Source organism: Haliotis rubra, unplaced genomic scaffold, assembly GCF_003918875.1.
Source record: "Haliotis rubra isolate DU_JTF1 unplaced genomic scaffold, ASM391887v1 Scf273, whole genome shotgun sequence".
Classification (NCBI taxonomy): Eukaryota; Metazoa; Mollusca; class Gastropoda; order Lepetellida; family Haliotidae; genus Haliotis; species Haliotis rubra.
In genome coordinates this window covers 83,895-104,989 of record NW_025766814.1, presented here as the reverse complement: position 1 = coordinate 104,989, position 21,095 = coordinate 83,895, and the positions used below count along the sequence as shown (strand labels likewise).

General features: G+C 38.3%; 1 protein-coding gene and 1 long non-coding RNA gene across 2 annotated transcripts in view; both read right to left on the bottom strand.

The window, feature by feature from the left end:
• LOC124280755 (alpha-L-fucosidase-like) overlaps positions 1-21,095 on the bottom strand; it is a 116,857-nt gene that overhangs the window by 60,780 nt on the left and 34,982 nt on the right. Inside the window, exon 7 of the mRNA XM_046716734.1 lies at positions 19,471-19,641. Coding sequence (XP_046572690.1) covers positions 19,471-19,641 — 171 coding nt within the window. The remainder of the gene's footprint in view (positions 1-19,470; positions 19,642-21,095) is intronic.
• Positions 17,858-19,447, bottom strand: LOC124280767. The gene is made up of 2 exons (XR_006899764.1): positions 19,407-19,447; positions 17,858-18,390 (listed from the first exon to the last, which is right to left on the bottom strand). It is a non-coding gene; the product is annotated as an uncharacterized LOC124280767 (long non-coding RNA).

Here is a 21,095-nt window from a genome sequence, read left to right as displayed (position 1 = left end):
CAGCATACATTGTAATTGACAAAGGAAACAACATAATTGCCATAATTGGTTAAGCAGTAAGCTATGTAGCTTTGTCCACGATCACAGTTTATTTTATTAATAACACATTTCGGGTTGTTGTTGTTGACGGTGGGTTGTTTTCTTCTGTTGGCATGGAGAAGGTAGTTGAGGCTGGAGGACGCTGAGAAGGTTGTGTCTATGCCTGCCTGTTGTTTCAGGAGTCGGCTGATTTGATGTGATGATTTACCTGTGTAGGGAATGGATATCTTGATGGGGGCTGATTCTGGTTTAGATCCTTTGGCAGGAGGTGAAAGCGTTGCTTCCTCTTGCGTATTGTACGTCTCAACTTCTAAAAATGCCACTCAAACAAGTTATGATAGAATGGGGCAGGAATCTAGGAATTCCCATGTTCATAACAAACAACTGGGTTTACTTCATTGTGTAAAGAATTTGCTTTGATAGCTACAATGATTGTTAGAAAAATACACAAACGAGCTGAATTGGTAGCCATTTCAACAGTTGTGATATGTATCTAAGGTATATGACCTTGATAGTTATCATTTCTAGGTATGTTTGTGTATCTGGGTGAAGGTCATGATTGATACAGATATCAGAATTCTGACCTGTAATGACTGACAGTTAGGTAATCTACTCAATTAAATGTGCTGACAAGTAGATCTGTTGGGTACTGCTTTGGTTAAAATGTTAATATTTTCAATGTTATAACAATGTCTTGCCTGTTAAAGAGAGTACGGGAAAATGCCTCAGGAGGTCAATCAATGTTATGTGCTCAATTGTTTAATGCTATAATTTGTGTATGCTTCTTATCTTTCTTGTTACATTATATCCAACACAGGTTTAAACTTACTCTGCAAGCAGCCAAACCATTAAATAGTTTTGAGTGTTTTCAAATGTTTGATATATCTTCAGGCCTGTCTTTACTATACAGAGTCACATTTGAATTTGTGTCCAACAGAACCTGACTCATTTTAAAAGAAAATCTCCCCCCCCCCCTTTTTTTTTTCATGAATGGCTGACAACTCATTTAACACAATCATTTCACATTTTGCTTTCCTACTTACACAGGCTCTGGTTCTGTGTTGCATGATACAAAATCCTAGTCATTCTCAGTATTGACAAACAGAACATAAGCAGCATTATTAGCTGACACCTTGCTAATCGGTTTAACCACTTTGAATATGTCTACAAGGTGTCCAATGGTTACATGTGCTTCAGAGTATGGTGGCAGCCTAAGCATGGATGTAACCTCTTTGAGTATGTCTGCATGGTGTTTGAGGGTGGGATGTGTAGCAGAGCATGGTGATGGTAACCTCTCAGAGTACGTCGGTCATGAGGCCAAGAATGAGGTATAGCAGTTCGCAGTGTCTTTACACACATTGCTGAAATAGTAACCTCTCTCTTTAAAATATGTCTGCAAGGTACCTGACCCTGGGTCAGAATGTTTGTGGTTCATTTTATTTCTCCTTCTTATGTGTGTCAAAATATTCACGCTTTTCATCATGCATAGTTAGCATTATTATCATGTAACAACACGTACCATAAATCCTTGAGTTATAACCATGCATTTTGAAGGGAGATAACCCTTACTCTTACAACACCCTGTGTTGAGTCTTGTTTGGTCTGCTGACGAGGACAGACGTGTGTATCTCGCTCTCTGAGTCAGTGTTCCTGTGTAGATTGTTCTTGCTGAGATTTATAGTGGTTAGTTGGGGTTTGTTTTGTTTCATACCATAAGCATAGTTGGTGAAACTTGCTTTGGTAATTAATTTAGTAATTATATTTTGTAATTGCCTTTCGTTTGTGTTCGTGAAATTTCCTTGCACGTTCTCTGTTTCGGTTGGCTGAGCACGCTCGGCTTTGTGCGTGCGTTTGTCACGTATTGTCCGTGCAGAACTTGCTTCGCGGATTACGCTTGTCGACAACACTGATAGCGTTTGCTTCGCAGATAGGGTTATGAATCCAGATTCTGACGATGTTCAGACAAATTTTACGGAAAAAAAATTGAAGCCCATTGTTATTTTTTCCTCGGTAGACACTAGTGTCAGTTTGAAATCCGTAACTCCCGTTGCACTAGCTAAGGATATTCAAAAACATATTGGTGATATACATAGCCTAAAGAGGCTGGATAAAGGTGACATTGTGTTACACTGCAGATCGGCTGAGCAGGCCAAAATGGCTCTGTCATTGATGCGAATTTGTGGGAAACAAATCAAAGCTTATGTCCCCAAAAGTTTGCGAGAATCAAAAGGTGTTATTTACAATATAGATCTGGATATTTCTGAAGATGAAATAGTTGAGCAGTTGAAATCCTTCAAAGTGACTGATGCTAAACATTTAACCAGAGGTAAGGAAAAACAGCAGACATTATCAGTTTTGTTAACTTTTGCAAGTACCACACTCCCAGAGCATGTATACATGTACTATCAGTCTTTCAAGGTAAGAACGTATGTACCACCAGCCCTTAGGTGTTATAACTGCCAGCGTTTTGGTCATACATCAACCAATTGTAAAAGTACAGTTCAAGTTTGTCCCTGCTGCAGTGGGGATCATGCTTATGATGCCTGCCCTTCTAAAGATACCTTGAAATGTTCCAATTGCGGAGGAAATCACAGCGCAGCATATAGAGGTTGTAATAAATACAAGGAAGCGGTAGAAATCCAACGTGTAAAAGTTGAAAACAAAGTTTCTTATAAAGAAGCCGTACAAATGGTCAAAGTAAACAATCCTATGTCTATGTCCTTTGCAAATGCTGTCAAACTCCGTCCTAAACAGCCAGTTGTTCCTTCTCCTCCTCAAGTTGCAATAAGTCGACCTTCAGTCAAGGTCACTCATGGTTCAAATAATTGTTCAACTCAATGTTCATGTCAGTGTTCTATTCATGGTGATAGATCACTGGATCAATCTCAGTCTACTAGTCCATCAAGTGAAAGCAGCCCATCCCGAGTTGATAATTCCACTGAAAATCTTGTTGCATTCTTACTAGAGGTTATCACAGTCTGTTTTGGTGCTCCAAACCGAGATGACCAAATTTGTCATTATTATGTCCGCTGCAAAGTCTCATCTCCACATTGATATATCTCAAGATATCTTCGGTTTTTTTCCACTGATAAATCATAATGGATAGCCCCTCTTGCTGCTAACTATTCTGCAGTGGAATGCACAGAGTTTAGTTAGCGCCACGGTCCTCATCTTAAAGTTTCTTGGAAAACTAGAATTCAAACCCGGATGTAATATGCATTCAAGAAACATTCCTCTGGCCTGAGTGTCAGTTTAAAATTAATGGTTATGTTAGCATCTTGCGAAAAGATCGCATTGAATATGACCCTACGACCAGAAATCCTAAGCGTGGCGGTTGTGCTATTTTTGTCAAATCAGATTTAACCTATAATAGTCATACCTTGCGAAACTTAATTTTGAGGCAAATCGCGGTGGAAATTGTCTCAGAAGAGAAACAATTCCTAACCATTGTTAATATATACAGCAATGGTTAAGCCATCTCTAGATGATTATAAAATGCTGACAAATTCTGTAGATACACCAGTTTTGATATGTGGTGATTTCAATAGTCATAATGCACTGTGGGGGAGCAGGCATACAAATCATGCTGGTCAAGTTGTAGAAACTCTTTTGGATGACACAGGTTTAATATTGCTAAACTCTGGCCAGATGACCCGTATAAATACTGGTAACTTTACTTTCTCAGCATTGGATCTTACCCATGTTTAGCCGATTTTATCACACAAATGCCAATGGGGTGTTTATCAACACGACAGTCTGGGGAGTGATCACATATCGTTTACACCTCTTCGAACACCTGCACATGGACTTTCTAGATGGAGATTTAAATCTGCAAATTGGCATAAATTTGTTGAACTTTGTTCAAATGAAATAACCTGAACACGTCACAATTTAATTCTGGACTCACAAAAGTCCAGAAACTCTCCGCACTGTGGGCACTTTCTGACAAGTGATTTGACCTAATTAAACATGCAGTTGTTATGAATATATGCCAAGGATGAAAAAATGAAAAACAATTCTTTCGAAAACTTTAAATTTAAACTCGCTCGCCCATGGGCAGGCCCATGGGCGAACAGTGGCCCATGGGCGAGAATGTTTAATTTCGATCAGAATTCATGTTTTGGAGGTTGTAAATGAATGAGTGTATGTTTGTAAGCATCATGACACAAATTTCGACTCATTTTGACTTAATTAGACTAATTTAGAGCGATATTAAAAATCTAAGCCCATGGGCGAAAAACATTTTGGCCCATGGTGAGAATATTTACTTTTACTCAAAATATATGTTTTCCATGTTTTGGAAGTTGTAAATGAATGAATGTATGTTTATAAGTATCATGAAACAAAATTCAACTCATATTGACTTAATTAGACTAACTTAGAAGCGATATTAAAAATCTAAGCCCATGGTGAAAAACACATTTATTATAGGTAGAATAATGACTTTATTCAAAATATGTGTTTTCCATGTTTTGGAGGTTGTAAATGAATGAGTGTATGTTTATAAGTACCAAGAAACAAAATTCAACTCATATTGACTTAATTCGACGAACTTAGAACGATATTAAAAATCTAGCCCATGGGCGAAAAATAGGATTGGCCCATTAGAGAATATTTACTTTTACTCAAAATATGTGTTTTCCATGTTTTGGAGGTTGTAAATGAATGAGTGTATGTTTGTAAGCATCATGAAACAAATTTCAACTCATTTTGACTTAATTCCGACTAATTTAGAAGCGATATTAAAAAATCTAAGCCCATTTTAGGCGAGAATATTGACTTTACTCAAATTATATGTTTTTCCATGTTTTGGAAGTTGTAAATGAATGAATGTATGTTTATAAGTATCATGAAACAAAATTCAACTCATATTGACTTAATTCGACTAACTTAGAGCGATATTAAAAATCTAAGCCCATGGGCTGAAACACATTTTGGCCCATGGTGAGAATAATGACTTTTATTCAAAATATGTGTTTTCCATGTTTTGGAGGTTGTAAATGAATGAGTGTATGTTTGTAAGCATCATGACACAAATTTCAACTCATTTTGACTTAATTTGACTAATTTAGAAGCGATATTAAAAAATCTAAGCCATGGGAAAAACATTTGGGCCCATGAAGAGAATATTGACTTTTACTCAAAATATATGTTTTTCCATGTTTTGGAAGTTGCAAATGAATGAATGAATGTATGTTTATAAGTATCATGAAACAAAATTCAACTCACATTGGCTTAATTAGACTAACTTAGAGCGATATTAAAAATCTAAGCCCATGGAAAAATAGGTTGGCCCATGGGCGAGAATATTTACTTTTACTCAAAATATGTGTTTTCCATGTTTTGGAGGTTGTAAATGAATGAGTGTATGTTTATAAGTATCATGAAACAAAATTCAACTCATACTGACTTAATTAGACTAACTTAGAGCGATATTAAAAATCTAAGCCCATGGTAGAAAAATAGGTTGGCCCATTAGGCGAGAATAATTACTTTTACTCAAAATATATGTTTTCCATGTTTTGGGGTATGGTGGTTTATCCTTATTATAAACATATTAATTATTACTTTAGCTCTCACCTACCTCATCATATGTAGTCACTAGGCACTTAAAACATTAGAAGTAATGCCATGAAATGTGGCTGCGTCAATGGTATCGTTAATGCGAACAGATAATATCAAAACATACCGTCAGAACAGTCAAAATTAAGAAATTGTTGAATATGAAATATTACTGTTAATTTGTAATTCTTGGAACATAAACAGTATTGTGAGAGCTTAAAAATGTAACTGCATTGAAATATGTCTTGTCAATCCTATTGACATTTGCCAATAACCACTTCCAAATAAAATAAATAGTCCATGCTGCTTCAGAACAAATAAAGGTCAATTAGGGAGCCCCAACTGGGTAATTAAGGAGAGAAGTCAATACACTGTCACTTCCTGCCCAGGGCGTCCTACGTCACCACTTTCGGGGAGCGAAGGGCCTTGTCAAACCTCCTCACAAAGGAAACAAAAGCATCAAAACTGTGTTTTATTCTCACGTGACACTTTCGGTATGTCGTCATAGTATTCATTGTTGAATAACTTCTATCGTGGGCAACCCCACACTTGCGAGTGTACCTACCCAGGTTACGCGTTTAGTTTTAATATTTTGTGATCAATTATTTTGTAATTCCGTCTGCCCGTCCACGGCTATTCTTAGCCGAGGTTTAAGGGAGTGAGTCTATTATATTAATTGTATTTTTTATTGTGTGGTTTAGCGAGGCTGGACCGCAGTGCTGTTATCATGAATGTTATCATATATTAGTGGGATGCATTGATAGTAATGAAAACTTATAAGAAGATATTGTACCTCAACATACAAACCTATCCCGATAGCTCTCATCGTCACTCTCATGTCAATCCATTGTGACTGTTGCAGTCCTCCTGTACATCCTGTATATATAAGCAAGTTGGGTTTTATTTAGGATTTATTATTGCTAAACACACATTTAACGAGAGATGAAGAAGGGGTCTCAAATTCCATGTATGCTTTTGCTCTCATAAGTTAGACATCCCATTTGTCAGACCGCCAATTATCAGACAACTTTGGATCAATCAGGCGTGACTGTGATTACAAACCTAGTTTTACCCAGTGGCGTAATAGACCGTCCCATAGACTAGCGAGATGTTTTCATATTAGTGGTTAGTGGTATATTTTAACACTAATTATGAGTTTGTTACTTTTTGTGCAGAAATACTTTGATCAGAATACTAATATTAATTGACTTGACTTCTCACAGTTTGTGTTCATAATGTTCACTTTGATCAAAACAGGATTATAGATTTCCCATGTAACTAATTGAGTTACTCCCAGCGGTACAATGGTGGATCACAGAATGGCTGTTGGGCTTCCTCTGCTCCCCTATGAATAACTGACAAGAAACTTGAAACCAAGATGGAGTAAACAGTTAAAACATAAACTCAATGAAGCTGCAGGTTTGCACCTTAACAATAAAAAAATCAAAACAACACAAATATTTAATAAGAATAAATAACCATCACTAAGCTATCGATAGTCACACATTCTATTGATGGATCGATAATTTTCATTTCTACCATCGATTAATTGCTTTGAATAATTGCAATTCATCGATAGTTTGATCATCATTACAGCCCTATTAATTATATGGCTTAATATATTCTTAAGCACATAACTTTGTTAAAGGTAACAGTGCAGTGTACCTGCGTGCAACCAACCATAACTTATGTTGATTTGGCGTCTGGGACGTCTAACTGATCGGAGGACACCAGAGAGTAAGTTGCATGCAATATTTTAATATTGCCCTTGTGGATTGCCATTATGATTTGCACACATTATGTTTTGCAGACAGTGTACATCACTATCTATGTAATTGTATTATTGTTATGGGCGGCATTGACATGCATGTTTATGTTTGTTTGCCAATCCGTCATGATTACTTGAAGAAAACATGTTTAAACTATACATTGAACTATCCATAGTATTAATATGTAGTCTTTACATTAGGCAATGAGGAATACACAATATATTCAAGACTGAGTTTGATTTTACCTTTTTAAAATTGTCAATATTTTTTGCAACAGCCGAAAAGATTTACCTTGACCTCGTTATGCACAGGTCCGTGGATGTGGTCTCTCTGGTATTTTAGAAACTATGTCGTTAAGACAGTTGAGAGTGTTGATCTGTATGCAGTCTTTCTGCATGCATTTTCCACGAATCCATTCTCCCCTTTCCTCTTTTCACTATGAACTTATAACCATTTACACAAAAGGTATCTTTCACCACGAAATGTAGGGTGAGCTGAGTTAACACATTTTACATTTGGTAGAAAGCTAGTGTCCTATTCCTTAAAACAACACCGTCGTCACAACATCAAACATCCAAGGATTTTTACCTCGACCCAAAGGTCTAACCAGAGACCATATAATAGATCTATTATATGGTCTCTGGTCTAACTTCTACGGTCTACCCAGTAGACATCAGTTGCTTGATAGCGGTTTTAGCAGCTCGCCCGAAGCGGGGTGTCCCCAGTTTGCCAGCAGATATTTTTAAAGGTTTCAGGTCACTGAACCATGCTAATCTCTTGAAACAACAGGTGATACACTTTTTAGGCCTAAAATTATCCAGTTAGGCAGATACCGCTCGTTAGGCTATGTGGGACTTCATGCCTCACTGGTTTTATGGGATTACGGTTCAACTTACCACTGCGCTGAGCCCGTGAACAGAGTTCACCTGAACTGACTTACTAACACGAGTGAGTCATGAAATTAATGAATGGTGTTATGTTTAAACTGAACACATCACTTATCTGGATTGACATATCAATCTGATAAGGTCATAACAGAACTACACAGAAATAACATTGATGTAGTTGCAGAATTAGAGTGTTTGTGTGAGACCTAAGAAAAACAAATATCGCCAGCTTGAAGAGCGGCTAGGGTAGACTGCTGCAAGATGATGTCGAGACTCCACTTGCTTACGGTGTGTCTCACCTTGTGGGACTATGAATAATGATGTATGCTTGTGATATTGTGTATAATGTGATATTTTATAATAATGTATGTTTGTATCATGGTGGTAGTGCTAATATTGCCTAATGGTTGTATTTCATAATACTGTTGATGAGATTGATGATGATGATAATATGTATATTGACATAAATGAATGAATGAAGTCACAGCGTCAATTTTATGGGCAGCCAAATATCCTGGACCATATTACAAGCGGAACAACCTGCCCTGCAGCTCATTCATGTGTGTCCTTGTATCCCAGGTAACCCCTGCTGCCTGTTGGGGGCACAGCTTAGCTTGCGCCATTACAATATAATAAAGAAGTTGTATATCCATATAACTTTCTCCGTTGTTCAAATTATCATGGTCTCAACAGATATTGCATTGTCATAAGAATTCAAGAGAGATTTTCAAGTTATTGTGTTGTCATCCACATGTTGATTTAGCTGGTTTCTTCCTCATTTCCAATTTCATCATTCTGAGTTTCACCTTAGTTGAGTATTTCAGTGTGGCTCGCCAAAGGCGAGGTCCGCGGGCTGAACGATGGCGTTTAGTGTATCTCGGCGTTCAGTTACGTAATTTCCGCCGCAGCGCCTCGCGGCAATTTGCGTCGAAAAGTCGTTGTATCCCATCCGTTGGTCTTGTGTATTGGAGTTATACAGCCCGCGACTTTCAAGTGTATTTTGCTTTCCAAATATATACAATCCATTGATCACTCTGGGCTAGGTGTGAGATGTACAGGTGCTTTCGTGAGGGTGTTTTTAAAAGACTGACTAAACTTTATCGGCGCAGCCAAATATCGTACATTCTAAGGAAATCTCGAATTGATTGTATTATAAGGTGTCGAAATGGTGTTAAATTCTCTTTTGTGCATCAACTTATTTGTCATGCAAAATTGGTGTGCATATATGTGTGATTGAACAACCCTGTTTACTGAGACAGGAATAGGAACTTTGACCTTTCTCAAGGCGTGCACATTTATGCATTATATGCTCTTGAAAACCTTGTTTGGCAAGATGTGCTTTTCAATTTTGCTATTGTGTGCATGTTCATATTGTATTTCAGTTTTGAACATATGGTTTAAACATATTTATATTATCAGAGAATCTGGTTTGGTAAACAAGCAAAACATTGCTTTTTTTAATACCTCACGGTACATATAAAATATAACAGAATACACAAGAACTGGATAAACAAAAGCGTCAAATTAATTCCTATCATAAGTAGTAGCAAACTGTCACTGACACCTTCGGCTAGAGTGGATAAAGCGGGACATAAAAATCCTCGAATACACCGCATCACAATAGTAAACAGAATTTATCTTAGCGAATGTTTAAAGACAGACAGACAGCTAGACATAGTTTATCAAAGTGCCCCATGTATGTAAACAAGATATATAATACATATAACATAAGCGATAATGTTTTATATACATCCAGCCTTAACAGGCTTATGAAACACTGTTATCTAGAGGGTCAAAATATACATCATAGAAAGATTTTTATAAAACCATATTTATACATAACCTTAGGCAAAAAATATCTTAAATCTCTCTTCATGTAAATATAGCTTGAAATTCAGTCATATATTTCACTAACAAGGTATTGACCAGTCGATTTGAACCACTGCTTCACGGTTTACTGACTGCGTGGATGCACATTTTCAAGGGTACAGCTTCATTAAGCCTTATGCAACCAACCATAAAGCGTGCTGTTTTAAGCGGTCTGTCTTTTGGGAGGTCTATCTTATGTACATTCACGTGACACATAAATAAACTATTTTGTCTGTCTTATGGGAAGATACCGTTTTTTTCAATGGGCGGGATATAAATGATTTATTCTGCCTAATGATTTGTACAACACCACCCAAGCAGTGCACAACCGTGCACCCGGCATACATTGTAATTTGTTCGGGTTGTAGAAAAAGTCATAGGGAAAAAAAGTAATAGATTTGGGTAGGAAAAAAAAGTCATAGGAAAAAGTCATAAACTCAAAAGGTCAGTATTGATGATGTATTTTTTTAACAAGTCATAACAATATTATCATCAACAGCACTACCACATTTGAACCTAACTTATAAAATTAATGTAATCATTCAAGTAAAATACATGACATCAGAAAATGCACTGTCATCATAACACTTTGATCTGCAACAGCACTACATCAGTCAGTTGTCCCAGCATATTTTATTATATTTAACCGAATGTTCCAGCCAATGCCATGAAGAGTTTGGATCACAGTCTGGCCACCAGCGAGTCTTATATTAGCTGCTAGAAGGGAGCCATTTGAGTAAGAGCATTAACTGATAATCCCATGAGTTCATTAATGGCTGTGATATCGTCAAGCTCAAAGCTAGTTAAATAAACAATCTGGTGACTTGTGACTTTTAATCCCACAATCTGTTCATCTCTCCTGTTTTGATAAGATCCAATTGCTTAAAAGCGTCACACTAAAGGAATAATTAACTTGAAAGTGAAATAGTATAAACAAAGTAAATAACTGGAGGACATGATGTTTTATAATAGTTATTTTTCTATGTCTTTTTCATGACTTTTTCCTATGACTTTTTTCGATCCACCATTTGTTCAAGGTCCGTGAATCAATCAGAGATGGACATTATTACATGAGGTAGGGTAAATGTGCATTATGCGTGCGTGCTTAGGAACCTTGAACTTGCAGTTACATTTAATTATTTAGCATTACAGATATTGGTCTAGAATAATTTATCGATTAGTTTAGTCTTGAAGATGTATTGATGCAGGACTCCATTATGTTCTTGTTGACATTGTTGGTAGCTAGAGGTGTTCCTAATTTTCACAGTTTGGAGTGAGTGGCGGTAAGTTTAGTTTTAGGCTGCACTCAGCAATATTCCAGCTATATGGCGACAGTCTGTAAATAATCGAGTCTATACCAGGCGATCCAGTGATCAACAAATTGAGCATCGATCTAAGCAGTTGGATGAGTCAGTTTAGTTTTACGCCACACTCAGCAATATTCCAACTATATGGCAGCGGTCTGTAAATAATCGAGCCTGGACCAGACAATCCAGTGATCAACAGCATGAACATCGATCAGCGCATGGTGGGAACCCGATGACATGTGTCAACCAAGCCAGCGAGCCTGACCCACCGATCCGTTAGTAAGCCTCTTCACGATAAGCATGGGTTACTGAAGATCAATTCTAACCCGGATCTTCCGCGGGTTGGGGCGCAATCGGGAACCGATGACATGTATCAATCAAGCCAGCGAGCCTGACCACCCGATCCCGGTAGTCACCTTTACGATAAGCATGGGTTACTGAAGGCCAATTCTGACCCGGACCTTTACGGGTTTCACAGTTTTGTCTTCTTGAGAGGTGCATTATGTCTAAAACATTTGAAGTAAATTTAGATACACCAGGTTTATAATAGTAGGATACTTGTGTTTTTAAGTGATGGCTAAATTTGTGCACAGTCGCCAACGTATGAAAGGACCTTGTAAGCCCTTCTAGGGTGGGTGGGGTGAAGGGGTGGTATGGGAGCATTGAGGGGCAAGGCAGGCTGAGCGAGTGTAGTAATTGAGGGGCTATGGGCGGCCTTGACCGTGGAGTTTGTTATGGATGGTACTTGAGAGGCGGGGGGTCGGTGGTGGCTGTAGGCGCTTGGACCTCGGAGGAGACAGTAGTTGTTGGGAGGTAGAGTTGATGTGAAAAAATGAAGGAATATAGAGCGCGGACCTCTGAGAAGACAGGTGGTTGGAGAGAGAGGTGAAGTTGTAGATGGCTTGATAGTGAGCAGAAAGTGGATCGAGATTGCTAGGTTGAGAGGTGGGGCTGACGTCCGGAGAGGGACAGTCAATCACATATGGGTGAATTTGGAGTGACTACATACCAATCCGTGAAACAATTAAGTAATGAAACAATAGGCGAGAGCTTTCAATACAACTGATAGCTCATGACAGGTAATTAATGACAGATGGTCGGATTGGGGTGTGCTGATAGCTATAGTCCGGGAAAGCCACTTTTAAGAGAACAAGAGTTGAAAATGGTTTGGCTCAACCCGGCAATGGGTATGGTTGAGTGATCGGTGTGAAAGTGGGTCTCCGGCAATTCGCTATTAGCTAATCCATGTTACCGTAAAATAATCCAGATTTTTAATGTCTCTCTAAGTTAGTCAAATTAAGTCAAAATGAGTTGAAATTTGTGTCATCATGCTTTTAAACATACACTCATTCATTTACAACATCCCAAACATGACTTCTGATCGAAATTATACATTCTCGCCATGGGCCAACCTCTTTTAAGCCCATGGTAGAGATTTTTAATATCGCTCTAAGTTAGTCAAATTAAGTCAATATGAGTTGACTTTTGTTTCATGATACTTATAAACATACACTCATTCATTTACAACCTCCAAAACATGGAAAACATATACTTTGAATAAAAGTAAATATTCTCGCCAATGGGCCAACCTATTTTTTAAGCCCATGGGCTTAGATTTTATACTTCCATCTAAGTTAGTCGAATTAAGTCAATATGAGTTGAATTTTGTTTCATGGTACTTATAAACATACACTCATTCATTTACAACCTCCAAAACATGGAAAATCATGTATTTTAGTAAAAGCCAATATTCTCGCCCATGGGCCAAAATGTGTTTCGCCCATGGGCGAGATTTTTTAACATCGCTCTAAGTTAGTCAAATGGAGTCAAAATGAGTTGAAATTTGTTTCAAGGTACTTATAAACATACACTCATTCATTTACAACCTCCAAAACATGGAAAATCACGTATTTTGAGTAAAAGTCAATATTCTCTCCCATGGGCCAAAATGTGTTTAAGCCATGGGCGAGATTTTTAATATCGTTCTAAGTTAGTCGAATTAAGTCAATGTGAGTTGAATTTTGTTTCATGATACTTATAAACATACACTCATTCATTTACAACCTCCAAAACATGGAAAATCATGTATTTTGAGTAAAGTCAATATTCTGCAGCCCATGGGCCAACCTATTTTTCGCCCATGGGCTAGATTTTGTAATATCGCTCTATGTTAGTCGAATTAAGTCAATGTGAGTTGAATTTTGTTTCATGGTACTTATAAACATACACTCATTCATTTACAACCTCAAAACATGGAAAATCATGTATTTGAGTAAAAGTCAATATTCTCGCCCATGGGCCAAAATGTGTTCATACATGGGCGAGATTTTTAGCATCCATCTAATTAAGTTAGTCGAATTAAGTCAATATGAGTTGAATTTTTGTTTCAAGGTACTTATAAACATACACTCATTCATTTACAACCTCCAAAACATGGAAAATCATGTATTTGGTTAAAAGTTAATATTCTCATGGGCCAAAATGTGTTTTGCCCATGGCTTTAGATTTTTAATATCGCTCTAAGTTAGTCAAATTAAGTTAAAATGAGTTGAAATTTGTGTCATGATACTTATAAACATACACTCATTCATTTACAACCTCAAAAACATGGGAAAACATATATTTTGAGTAAAAGTAAATATTCTAAGCCCATGGGCCAACCTATTTTTCAGCCCATGGGCTTAGATTTTTAATATCGTTTTAAGTTAGTCGAATTAAGTCAATATGAGTTGAATTTTGTTTCATGGTACTTATAAACATACAATCATTCATTTACAACCTCCAAAACATGGAAAAACATATATTTTGAGTAAAAGTCAATATTCTCATGCGGGCCAATATTATTTTTCGCCATGGGCTTGAGATTTTTTTAATATCGCTCTAAATTAGTCGAATTAAGTCAAAATGAGTTGAAATTTGTTTGATGATGCTTACAAACATACACTCATTCATTTACAACCTCCAAAACATGAATTCTGATCGAAATTAAACATTCTCGCCCATGGGCCACTGTTCGCCCATGGGCCTGCCCATGGGCGAGCGAGTTTAAATTTAAAGTTTTCGAAAGAATTTTTTTTCATTTTTTCATCCTTGGCATATATTCATAACCACTGCATGTTTAATTTGGTCAAATCCCTTGTCAGAAAGTGCCCACAGTGCAGAGAGTTTCTGGACTTTTGTGAGTCCAGAATTAAATTGTGACGTGTTCCTGTGATCTGCTTACAGATGACATTGAAAGTTCAACTTGTAATCTAACTTTATCTCTGACTAAAATCTCAGAAAAAGCTATTGGTAAAACTTCCGGAAAGCCCACTACTCGAAATTTTCAGTATTGGTGGAATAAGGATTGTGACAAAGCCGATAAAGCTCGGCAAAAGGCTTATAACCGACTTCGCAGGACATCCTTACCGGTTGATTTAGACGACTTTCGGAAAAAACGGGCTGAATTCCAACGTCTTGTACGATCATTAAAACGCAGCAGTTGGCGTTCTTACATATCTTCAATAAACAGGCATACTTCCTTATCTTCAATTTGGGTCAAGGTAAAAGGATTAGTGGGAACCGTAATAGATCCCCTATTCCTGTTTTGGATCAAAGCTATTTCCGTGAAGAGAAAGCAAATCTTTTAGCAGATCAGTTTGAGGCTGTTAGCAGCTATGAAAACTTTTCAACAAAATTTAAAAAGCGAAATCACAAATTTGGAGAATGAGATTATTCCAATAATTTCAGATTCTTTATTACAACCTTTTCCTGAATATGATTTATCCTTCCACCTGGGAGAATTAAAATCGGCAATATCAAAGGGCAAGAATACATCTCCTGGTGCCGATGAATTGTGTTACAAACACTTTAAACATATGCCAGATTCAGCTCTAGAAGTCATACTTAATATCATAAATCAAAGCTGGATATCTGGGAAGTTACCCAAAAGCTGGAGACACGCTGTTGTTATCCCTGTTCCCAAACCTGGTAAAGATCCATCTCACCCTGTTTCATACAGACCAATAGCTTAACGTCTAACCTGTGTAAAATCATGGAAAGGTTGGTCACAAATCGTTTGAGTTTCTACTTAGAATCAAATGAATTATTAACGAGGCTACAGTGTGGGTTTAGGAAAAACTCGTTCTTGCATAGATCACCTAGTTCGACTACAAAATGAAGCACAAAAGCACTAGGAAACCAAGAGTATATGCTGTGTGTATTTTAGACATTGAAAAGGCATATGATATGCTATGGAGAAATGGACTTTTATTTAAACTGCAACGCTTTGGGGTAAAGGACGTGCATGCTACAGTGGATAAAGTCCTTCCTAACTGATCGAACCATACAAGTTCAGATTGGGCAAAACGTGTCTGACATGCTAATTATTGTAAATGGCACTCCACAGGGCAGTGTTATAAGCCCTTTGCTCTTTAATATAATGATCAATGATTTCTTTTCTGAACTTCCTTTAAAACATTGATGCATCACAATTTGCAGATGACGGGTGCTTGTTGGAGGCGCTTTGGAAACATTGAGTTTGTTCATAAATCTATCCAATTAGCTCTAAATTCTATAGATGTTTGGTGTTCAAAGTGGGGGTTCAAGGTTTCATCTTCTAAATCAGTTGCTATGTTCTTCACAAGACGTAAAAAAGTTCCTCCAAATCTGAAGCTACATTGGTGGTCAGGACATAAAATTTGTTTCTGAATTTAAATTTTTGGGTGTAATCTTTGATCAAAAACTCACTTGGTCAAACCACATCAACTACATTTCATCAAAATGTACTAAAGCTCTCAATTTACTGAAAAGCGTGTCTCGCCACAAAGTGGGGTGCTGATAAATCATCCTTGCTTCTGTTGTACAAAGCACTAATTTTGTCTAGATTAGAATATGGCTGTCAAGTTTTTATGAATGCTGCAAAATGTCATTTGGCTAAACTTGATCGTATTCAAGCCAAAGCTCTTCGGATATGCACTGGTGCTTTTCCTACTACTCCAGTTTCTGCCCTGCAGGTGGAATGCTCAGAACCTCCTTTGCAATATCATCGTCTTAAAGTTGCCCTTAAGTACTATTTATCCTTGAAAGCTTCCTCTAGGTATCAACCAGCAACTGATATATTGTGTGATTGCGTGGAATATGTCATGTGTGATTGGAATCATGGAAAACCACCGTTTGGATTACTTGTACAACAAATTGCATTACAGTACAAGTTAAACAATCATCAGTTGAATGCTGCTCGATCTCTCCCGAAAACGGTTCCATGGACTTTAACACAACCTTCGATTTCACAGGATTTATCGGAGCTTGTAAACAAACAAATGTCACCAAGTGTTATTAAAATCTTCACCCAAGATTACATTCACACCAAATATAGCAATTTTACTCCTATTTACACTGATGCTTCAAAGGATCCCAGAACCGGTCATGTTGGTGGAGCTTTCTATATTCCCGATATTGGTTTATCCAAAAGATTTAGATTGACTGATCATCTGTCAGTATTTGCAGCAGAACTGACATCCATACTTCAAGCTTTAAAATGGGTAAAAGATAATGAACACGAAGCAATAATTTTTACTGATTTGTTGTCAGCTGTACAAGCAATTCAATCAGGTGTACAAGGTCCACGCAGTGACATACTATACGACATCTTGTATCTTGATACTGTTTTAAACTCCATGTACATCAGCTGTGATATTGTTTGGATTCCTGCACATGTTGGTGTAGCTGGAAACGAAGTAGTTGACACAATTGCTAAGATAGCTTGCAACAGACCACAGCCAGATATTCATTCAATTAAGCCCATTCCAAGAGATTACTGGTTTGTCATTTCATCTTCAATAAATGCATCTTGGCAAAATAAATGGGATAATGAAACTACAGGTAGACACATGTACTCTACTTATCCTGTAGTAAACAAACATTTTAAAATTAAGTTATTCGGTGGTGTCGCAGAGATGAAGTTGTTTTAACTCGCTCTCAGGCTGGGACATTGTGGATTAAAGGCATATAGAAGTATTTTAGATAAAGACTTATCTCCTCTGTGTGAAAGCTGTAACTTACACTGCCCAGAAACAGTTCAGCACTTCCTCATTGAATGTCCAGCTCATGAAAACCCACGTAAGGCTCTTAAAGAAACTGTGCTTAACAAACCCCAAAATACTTTTTCAATGAACGCAATACTTGGCGATAATTTAATGTATGGTTGCATACAAAGAGCTGTTTTAGCCTTCCTCGTTAAAACGGGTAAGTACGATGTTATTTAACTGAACAAAAATATAACAGTTTGTTAAGTGTTGGGCGCATATAGGCCTTTTAAGGCCCAAGGTCGCCCTAAAACCTAATATACATACATACATACACCCTGTGTTGTCATGTCATGTTTCTTAAGATTTAAGAGATGTATTAAGTTGGACAAAAAAACAAGCAAGAAAATATTGGTTATAATGTTCATATATGCAGTACAAGCAGCATTAACTTTATTATGAAAACAACAACATTTGAAGCTCATGAATTTAAGTTAAATAGCAAATTTAAACATGTCCATTTGGTACATCCCATTATCAGCCATTTCATTTTGAAGATTCATCCCATTAACTGGACATGTCATTGTCAACAAATTATGTTATTGAAAAGGTCCACTATTCAATTGTCAACATGTATATCATTGTGAAGGCCCACCTCATTTGTCAACCATTTGTCAACCATCCCATTGTCAACCATATTTTTCTGATCTTAACCGTTTATGTCATTGCGAAGACCCATGCCCACTGACATGGCATCTGGTTGACAGGGATGGGAGGGATTGTAATGCTGATTCCTTTGGGTGAAGCATTCTGCCAGGAGAAGGAGCCTTCAGTGTAGCCAAGAAGGCTGACTTTCATTCCAGTTTTTGGCAAAGCTGATCCAAGGATGAGTTGACCTGGTTGTGGCCAGTTGAGCACAATGGCGTACACCGTCCCCCCTTTCTGTGTGTACCTGAAGAGAGATCACACAGTGTAGTTTACAAGACTGCTGAATCTGACGTATGTCTGTAAATGGAAAAATGTCGGAGCACTTGTGTACTCCACATAAGTTACTTTTGATCTCAGAGACCTTGTGGCCGAGAGCAAACAAAAGTAATGTTACTAGGCAGTTACCATTTCTTCATTGTTGTGTTTGCAATTAATGAGATCTTTAATATTTCTTTAATTTTAAATCTTCAGGATTATTATAAAGCACTTATTAAGATTACTCATTTGTTGAAAGAGAAATATTTTGACTTCATGGCATTAAGTAACTCTGAGTATGGTTCTGTCATTCTGTGCAACGAAAGCAAAAAATAACTTTAAGGTGTGGAATATATGAAGTACCAACCCAACTCCTGGTGTGACTGTGTCATTCTGAGCCAGTCAAGGTGTGGAATATATAGAGAACCTACCAAACTCCTGGTGTGACTGTGTCATTCTGAGCCAGTCAAGGTGTGGAATATATAAAGAACCTACCAAACTCCTGGTCTGACTGTGTCATTCTGTGCCAGTCAAGGTGTGGGATATATAAAGTACCTACCAAACTCCTGGTGTGACTGTGTCATTCTGAGCCAGTCAAGGTGTGGAATATATAAAGAACCTACCAAACTCCTGGTGTGACTGTGCCATTCTGTGCCAGTGAAGGTGTGGAATATATAAAGTACCTACCGAACTCCTTGTATGACTGTGTCATTGTGTGCCAGTGAAGGTGTGGAATACATAAAGTACCCACCAAACTCCTGGTGTGACTGTGTCATTCTGAGCCAGTCAAGGTGTGGAATATATAAAGAACCTACCGAACTCCTGGTGTGACTGTGTCATTCTGTGCCAGTCAAGGTTTGGAATATATAAAGTACCCACCAAACTCCTGGTGTGACTGTCATTCTGGGCCACCAAAAGTGTGGAATATATAAAGTACCTACCAAACTCCTGGTGTGACTGTGTCATTGTGTGCCACCCAAGGTTTGGGATATATGAAGTACCAACCAAACTCCTGGTGTGACTGTGTCATTCTGTGCCACCCAAGGTGTGTAATATATAAAGTACCTACCACACTCCTGGTGTGACTGTGTCATTCTGTGCCACCCAAGGTTTGGAGGAGTAGATGGCCTCTCCATTCACCTTCAGCCAGTCTCCCATCTGTCGCAGTCTCTCCTCATAGATGGGGCTAATCATGCCATATTTGGTTGGACTGACATTGATAACCAGGTTCCCTCCACAGCTGAAATGATAAATGTCAACCTTGAAAATATACTGAGTCAAAAAAGAAACTTCACAAAATGTAATTTTAAAAATAATGAATAATTTTTCTCTGATGATACATCTATGTATCCGAAATTGGATCCCTATCTTTCGACTCTAGAAAAACATTAGCAAAACGCACTCAAACCCATCCATTCATCGTGCAAATGGCGTTTGTGCCAAATCAGGTTTTGCACGTGCAGTCGATCACGTGATCTTCGCATCGAAGTTTTCTTCATATGCACGTGTTTGCATTGGCCTCAAGAATTGAAAATAATACTTTTAAACCACAGTTCTAACGGTACTTGAAATGCCACGATTGTCAAATGTGCAACGTGAACGTGCCGTTGGCATGTTGCAAGCGGGAAGATCAGTAATTGACGTCGCAAGAGCAATGGGATGCAGCCTTCGCACTGTGTATGACTTGCGAGGTCGTCTACAACAAACTGGCACCACTTCTGATCGCCCAAGGTCGGGTCGTCCACGTGTAACGTCACGAGCAGAAGACCGTCAAATCGTCCTCTGTCACCTCCGTGATGGATTTCTGCTGGCTTCATGTACCAGGGCTGAGATGTTGAGAGGTCGACTCTCCTCACAGACCATTCGAAATTGGTTGTGGGCTGCCAATCTCCATTCTTGACGTCCATATCGTGGGCCAATATTGACACCGTTTCATCAACGTCAACATCTGCTGTGGGCCCAACGTCACCTCCTATGGACCCAGAGAGACTGGAATCGAGTCGTCTTTATCGATGAATCCAGGTTTACCCTCAGATTCGCGGACGGCAGGCATAGAGTCAGGAGACGATGTCATGAACGGTATGCCCAATGTTGTGTACAGGAAGTCGACAGATTCGGGGGCGGAAGTTGCATGGTGTGGGGTCCTTTCTGTGGGAACAACCGTTCCCGACTTCTGGACATCCGTGGAAACCTCACAGCTGCTGCTTACCGTGACCAGGTGCTCACCCCTGAACTCGTTCCTTTCATGGCGGCTCATGGCCCAGGTCTACAGTTCCAGCATGATAATGCTCGGCCTCGTACCGCGATGTTGACACTAAATTTCCTTCAAAACGCTGGAATCAACGTCATGGACTGGCCATCGAGGTCCCCTGACCTTAATCTAATAGAGCATGTTTGGGATGCACTTGGGAGAAGGCTTCGTGGTCTTAGGAACCAACCTCAGAATTTGCAGGAACTTGGCGCTGCCTTGCAAGAGCACTGGTGCAGAATCCCCAACCACGTGTTCACAAGCATCAGGCAGTTGATGAGGAGACGGTGTTTGGCAGTGGTTAATGCGTGGGGCAGCCATACACGATATTGAACTGAGAAATTTCTCAATTTTATTCTTGTGACTTGACATTCTGTATACCCATGTTTTGGAACGGTGGTGTAGCCTACTGGAACTGATTATGGCACTGTCAGTGTATCGAGTAC